Source organism: Prinia subflava, chromosome 15 (genome assembly GCF_021018805.1).
Source record: "Prinia subflava isolate CZ2003 ecotype Zambia chromosome 15, Cam_Psub_1.2, whole genome shotgun sequence".
In the NCBI taxonomy this organism is placed as follows: Eukaryota; Metazoa; Chordata; class Aves; order Passeriformes; family Cisticolidae; genus Prinia; species Prinia subflava.
In genome coordinates, this window is record NC_086261.1 from 16,058,467 (window position 1) to 16,064,753 (window position 6,287).

The following is a 6,287-nucleotide window of genomic DNA, read 5'->3' on the forward strand; positions in this document are numbered from 1 at the left end:
AGGGAGCGGCGGGGACCGGGAATGCGGGCAGCCGCCGGGGAAAATCGGGATGCGCCGGAGCGCGGCGGGCACACATCGGGGAGCGGCGGGGACAGCTCCGGGCTTGATGGGGACCGCTCCGGGGTCTGTGCTGACAGCTCCGGGCTCGGTGGGGACAGCTCTGGGATCGGTGAGGACAGCTCCGGGCTCGGTGGGGACAGCTGGGGGCTCGGTGGGGACAGCTCTGGGATCGGTGGGGACAGCTCCGGGCTCGGTGGGGACAGTTCCGGGCTCGGTGGGGCAGCTCCGGGCTCGACAGGAGAGAAGCGGGGAGCAGAGGGGACTCACCGGGCTCGGAGGAGCGGCGGGGAACCGCCGGGGCCTGAACGGATTCCAGCAAAGAGAATTTTGGGCTGTCGGGCTCGTCGCTTTCAGCCGGATTTTTCAGGGGTTTTTTCGTTTTTTTCCTCGGAGGGGAAAGCGAACCCGCGGCTGGCGGGCGGCGGGGGGAGGCGGGGGGGCGGGAATCGTTGTTGTCGCCGAGCCCGAAATGGAAACGAAATCGTGGGAGGCTCATCCCGGCGGCACCGAGCGCGCCCGGGGGCCAAGGGGCGAGGAGGAGGAGGAGGAGGAGAGGCGGGGATGGCTCCGGTTGTTCCCGGTGGGTTTTCCCCGGGCGGAGCGGGAGTGGGGGGCGGGGGGCGGCGGGGCCGGGGGGCTCGGGGGGCTCAGCGGGGGCGCTGCCGGTAATTGCCGTTGATCTCCGGGGAGATGGTGACGGCCTCGGCCCCGAGCGGCAGCTTGTCGCTGTACTCGGAGCGCACCTCGAACTCCTCGGCGCCGCCCTTGGACTGCGACTCCGCCATGGAGCTGGCGGCCACGCTCTCCTCCCGCTCCAGCTCCGCCGCGCCCTCCCCCTCCCTCCCGCGCCGCCACCGCGCTCCTTCCTCATCGCCCTCCTCCTCCTCCTCCTCGTCCTCCTCGGCCTCGCCCGCCTCGCCGGGGCCGAAGTTCTTCTCGGACTCCAGGTAGGAGGCGCGGGGGTCGAAGTCGGCGGCCATGCGCTTCTCCATCTGGTCGGGGTTCTGCGCCTTCATGATCAGCTTGTAGGGCTTGGCCTGCAGCTTGGCGAGCAGGTGGCACCACGTGGCGCCCAGCAGCGGCAGCGTGGCCAGCAGCAGCAGGAACACGGCCACCACCACGATGATGACGAGCGACGGGATCTCCCTCTTGGTGGTGAACACCACCTGCACCCGGCACTCCTCGCCCGCCGAGCTCAGGCACACCGAGTAGTTGGTGCCGGGGCTCAGGCCCTGGAACCAGTACGAGTTGACGCCGGCCTCGATGTGCGACCACTGCAGCGGGGGCGCTGCCCTGGCGGCCCTGGCGGCACAGGTACAGCACGCCCAGGCGGCCGCGGCCCGGCTCCGTCGGGGTCAGCTGCACTCGGGCGTCGCGCTCGGCCACGTCCAGGGCGATGACGCCCAGCTCGAAGCTGTGGCGCTTGAAGTCTCCGCTCTGGTTGAAGGCGTGGTTCGAGACGTACTTGGTGCCGCCCGCCGCCGAGCCGCACTTCTTCTCCAGGCCCGGCGGCTCCTCGGAGCCCTCAGGCTCCGGCCCCGCCGCCGAGGAGGGCCGGCTCTGGCGGGTGGGGCCCAGCGCTTTGCCGCTCTCCTCCGGGGTCAGCACGCTGTTCCTGGCGCCCTCGGCGCCGCCTTTCCTGTCGCCCGCCTGCCCCTTCCTGTCGTCCCTGCCCGGCCCCGGCGGGTATTTCTGCGCGCCCGCCACCGCCACGCTGACCGAGGAGTGGTTGCTGCCCACCTCGTTGGTGGCCACGCAGGTGTAGGTGCCCTCGTCGCCCTTGCTGAGCCGCGGGATCACCAGGGTGCCGTTCTTGAAGGCCACCAGCCGCTCGGGCTCCTGCCGCGGCGCCTCCTTGGCCGCGCCCTCGGCGCCGCTCCCGCCCAGCTCCAGGCTGTGCGCGGCCGTGCGGATCCTCCAGCGCACGTCGGGCGGCGGCGAGCCGCTGGCCAGGCACTGCAGGCTCAGCGCCAGCCCCTCGGGCAGCGCGGCCGCGTCCAGCCCCGGCGAGGCGCTGATGCTGACGGCGGGCGCGGCGCAGGGCAGCTCGGGCAGCCTGGCCAGCGGCACGCCCCGCAGGCGCTCGGGCAGCGCGCAGGCGATGGAGTCCTTCTCGGGGATGGAGATGAGCGTGCTCTCCATCCAGCGCTTCAGCCAGCGCAGCGCGCAGGAGCACTCGAAGGGGTTGTTGTAGATCTGCAGGTGCGACAGCGAGCCCAGCGAGTCGAAGATGCCCTCGGCCAGCGTGGCGAAGCGGTTGTTGTTGATGCGCAGCGAGCGCAGGTCCTTGAGCGTGCGGAAGGCGCCCGGCGGCACGGCGGCCATGCGGTTGTTGTTCATCTTGAGCAGCTGCAGCGCGCTGAGGTTGCGCAGGTCCTGCCAGGGGAACTCCACGATCTGGTTGTGGCTCACGTCCAGGTTCTTGAGCTGCGCCAGCACGGCCAGCGCGCCGGGCTCGATGGTGGCGATCTCGTTGTGCGCCAGCCACAGCGAGCTCACCTGGGTGACCTCGGCGAAGGCGCCGCGGGGCAGCGCGCTGATCTTGTTGGCGGACAGGCTGAGCGTGGTCACGTTGGAGGGCAGCCCCGCGGGCACGGCCTGCAGCTCCTTGTACGCGCAGTCGGCGAACTGATGCGCGTACTTGTCCACGCAAGCGCACGGCTCCGGGCACGCCCGGCCCGAGCCCAGCAGGGCGGCCAGCAGCAGCGCCAGCAGCGGGGCCATGTCCCCCTGGCAGGGGACAGCGCGGGGCTCAGCGCCGGCCGCCCCCGGCCCCGCCCGCCCGCGGGAGGCGGAGGCGGCGGGGCCGCGCCCCATTGTCTGTGCCCGGCTCCCCCCGGCTGCCGCCCGCTGCCTCCCGCTCATCCCCTCCTCGCCCTCTCCGCCGCTTTCCTCTCCCTCCCGGCGGCTCTTCCCACCCTTCTCGCTCTCTTTTTCTTGGCTCGATCAGGTTTTCTTTCCCTCTTCCCAGGCGGCCCCTCTCACCCTCTTCACCCTCTTTTTCTCGCCTCTATCAGGTTTTTCTTCCTTCTCCCCCAGCTGGCTCCTCTCACCCTCCTCACTCTTTTTCTCGGCTCTATCAGGTTTTTCCTCCCCTCTCCCTTGGCCAGCTCTTTCCACCCTCCTCACCCTCTTTTTCCTGCCTCGATCAGGTTTTCCCTTCCCTCTTCCCTGTCCGGCTCCTCTCACCCTCCTCACTCTCTTTTTCCCAGCTCTATCAGGTTTTTCCTTCCCTCTTCCCACCCGACTCTTCCCACCCTCCTCACTCTCCTTTTCCTGCCTCGATCCGGTTTTCTTTCCCCCCTTTCCCAGCCGGTTCCTCTCACCCTCCTCACTCTCTTTTCCCCAGCTCTCTCAGGCTTTTTCTTCCCCGCTTCCCCCCCGCCCCAAAATAACCAATTAATTAACCTCCATTTTCTTTATCCTCCGCTTTAATTCCTCCTTCCCCAATCATTCCCGTCTCTTTCCTCTCCTCTCCCTTCCCTCCGGCGCTTCCCTCGCTCTCTGCCCCTCTCTCCCCGCTCTCCCCGCCCTGTGACCGCCCCTGTCCCCGCGGGTCCCCCGCCACTCACCCTCTCCTAGGTGCCTCTCGGCCGCCCGCAGCTCCTCATCCTCCTCCTGCCAGCCGGCCGAGGGGCGGGGGGACCGGGGGGACCCCGCCCGCTGCCCCCGCGCCTGCCGGGGCTGCGCTGCGAGCGGCGGCGGGGCCGTGCGGGCTCTGGGCTGCCGAGGCGCGGCGAGAGGCAGCGATTTGCATTTCTGCCAGCCTCCCCCTCCTCCCAGCCCACCACCCACCCACCACCACCCACCCACCCGGCCGGCGCCGCCCGCGGCCGCTCCCGCACCGCCTCTAGCTAAAAACCCAGAAATAACCCCAAAAAAGCGCCGAGCCGCCGGTGAGGTTCAGCCTGCGGCCGCTCCCCGCCGCTTTTCCCCTTCCCGGTTTTCCCCCGATGCCGTCGGGGCGCGGCTGCCCCCGTCCCGCCCGCGCACCCCTCGGGGGATGCAGGAAAGGAAGGCTGGAGCTTCCCGTGCCGCTATTCCCGATCCATGCGGGAATTCCGGGGGCGACGCCGGCCCAAGGGGCGCTCGGGGCTGCTCGGAGCGGGAGGGAGGACGGAGAGGGGAGCGGGGAACGCTGCATCCCTGGAAAAGCGGGATAAAGGGAGCGGGCCGGAGCTGGGGCCGCTCCCCGCCGGGAGCGGGAGCCATCGATTTGGGGAGCGGGATCGATTCCCGGCTCTCGCATCCCGCCCTTTCCCATTCCCATTCCCCGTCCCCCCATCCCCGCCCCGTGGCCGCGGGCAGGGCCGGGGGGGCTCGGCGGGGATGCGGGGGGTACGAGCCGCTGCTCCCGGTGTCGCCGACACGGCTCTGTCGCGACAGGCACCGGCCCCGCCCCCAGGGGCGGCTGCCGCGCACATTCCCCATTGCCATTCCCATGGATGGATGGATGGATGGAGGGAGGGAGGGATGGATGGATGGATGGATGGATGGATGGAAGGATGGATGGATGGATGGATGGATGGATGGATGGATGGATGGATGGATGGATGGATGGATGGATGGACGGACGGACGGACGGATGGATGGATGGATGGATGGATGGATGGATGGATGGATGGATGGATGGATGGATGGAGGGATGGATGGAGGGACGGATGGATGAAGGGACGGATGGATGGATCCATGGATGGCTCCATGGCTCCACGGGGGGCACAGATCCATTTCCATCTCCAGACCGGGTTGATCCCATTTTTTCCCAGCCCATGCTCCCCCTCTCCTGCTCCCATCCCTTTTCCCAATGTTGGTTTAGGAATTGATGGATGGGGCTGGGAATTATTGATCACCTTCCATCGGGATCATCAATATCATTCCAGCAGAGCCGGGTACGGCCCTGAAAACCCCTGGAGAGGCTCCTGCTCCTCCCGGAAATGGGATTTTCCTGGCATGGAAGGGAAATTTGGGACAGTGGCGTTCTTGAAGAATTCTTAGACCCCTTTTCCCAGGATTTGGGGTTTTTGAGAGCTGTTCTACTCCCCTGGAAGTGCCAGTCTCGTTTTTTGTTTTGTTTTTGTTTGTTTGTTTGTTTGTTTGTTTGTTTGTTTTTTGATGGATGAGCTTTGGGGCAGGAAAAAGCTGATCCCAATCCCACAGCGCAGTGAATCTGAGAATAATGCCCTGGATCCTTTGGAATCACTCCCCATCCCATCCCATCCCATCCCATCCCGTCCCGTCCCTCTCCTCTCCTCTCCTCTCCTCTCCTCTCCTCTCCTCTCCTCTCCTCTCCTCTCCTCTCCTCTCCTCTCCTCTCCTCTCCTCTCCTCTCCTCTCCTCTCCTCTCCTCTCCTCTCCTCTCCTCTCCTCTCCTCTCCTCTCCTCTCCTCTCCTCTCCTCTCCTCTCCTCTCCTCTCCTCTCCTCTCCTCTCCTCTCCTCTCCTCTCCTCGAATCTCCTCTCCTCGAATCTCCTCTCCTCGAATCTCCTCTCCTCGAATCTCCTCTCCTCGAATCTCCTCTCCTCGAATCTCCTCTCCTCGAATCTCCTCTCCTCGAATCTCCTCGAATCTCCTCTCCTCGAATCTCCTCGAATCTCCTCTCCTCGAATCTCCTCGAATCTCCTCTCCTCTCCGAACCTCTCCGAACCTCTCCGAACCTCTCCGAACCTCTCCGAACCTCTCCGAACCTCTCCGAACCTCTCCTCGAATCTCCTCTCCTCTCCGAACCTCTCCGAACCTCTCCGAACCTCTCCGAACCTCTCCGAACCTCTCCGAACCTCTCCGAACCTCTCCGAACCTCTCCGAACCTCTCCGAACCTCTCCGAACCTCTCCGAACCTCTCCGAACCTCTCCGAACCTCTCCTCTCCTTTTACTCCCCTCCCCTCCCTTTCCCAGGCACAGCAGCGCCGCCACCCGGGGGTGACCAAGGGACATTTTGAGGGGACACGCGGAGGGTCTGGGTGTGACAAATGTCAGTGCGACAGTGTCAGTGTCCCCAGTGCCGTGTCACAGGCTCAGTGTCCCGGGTGTCACACTATCAGTGTCCCCAGTGTCCTCAGTGTCCTCAGTGTCCCCAGAGTCCCCTGTGTCCCCAGTGCCGTGTCACAGTGTCAGTGTCCCCAGTGTCACCATGTCACTGTCCCCAGTGTCCCCAGTGCTGTGTCACAGGCTCAGAGTCCCCGGTGCCACCAGAGCAGCGCCAGCCCGCGCGCCGCTGTGCGAAGGGGAC

The 6,287-nt window shown here is 66.4% G+C and overlaps 1 protein-coding gene across 1 annotated transcript; it reads right to left on the bottom strand.

Annotated features, from left to right (window-relative positions):
- Positions 1–679: 679 nt before the first annotated feature.
- LOC134558692 (immunoglobulin superfamily containing leucine-rich repeat protein 2-like) lies at positions 680–3,792 on the bottom strand. The gene is given in 3 exon segments (XM_063412811.1): positions 680–1,343; positions 1,345–2,790; positions 3,633–3,792. Coding segments are annotated over 2 exon segments (2,076 nt in total). The 5' UTR covers positions 2,785–2,790; positions 3,633–3,792; the 3' UTR covers positions 680–707.
- Between the last annotated feature and the right edge of the window lie 2,495 nt (positions 3,793–6,287).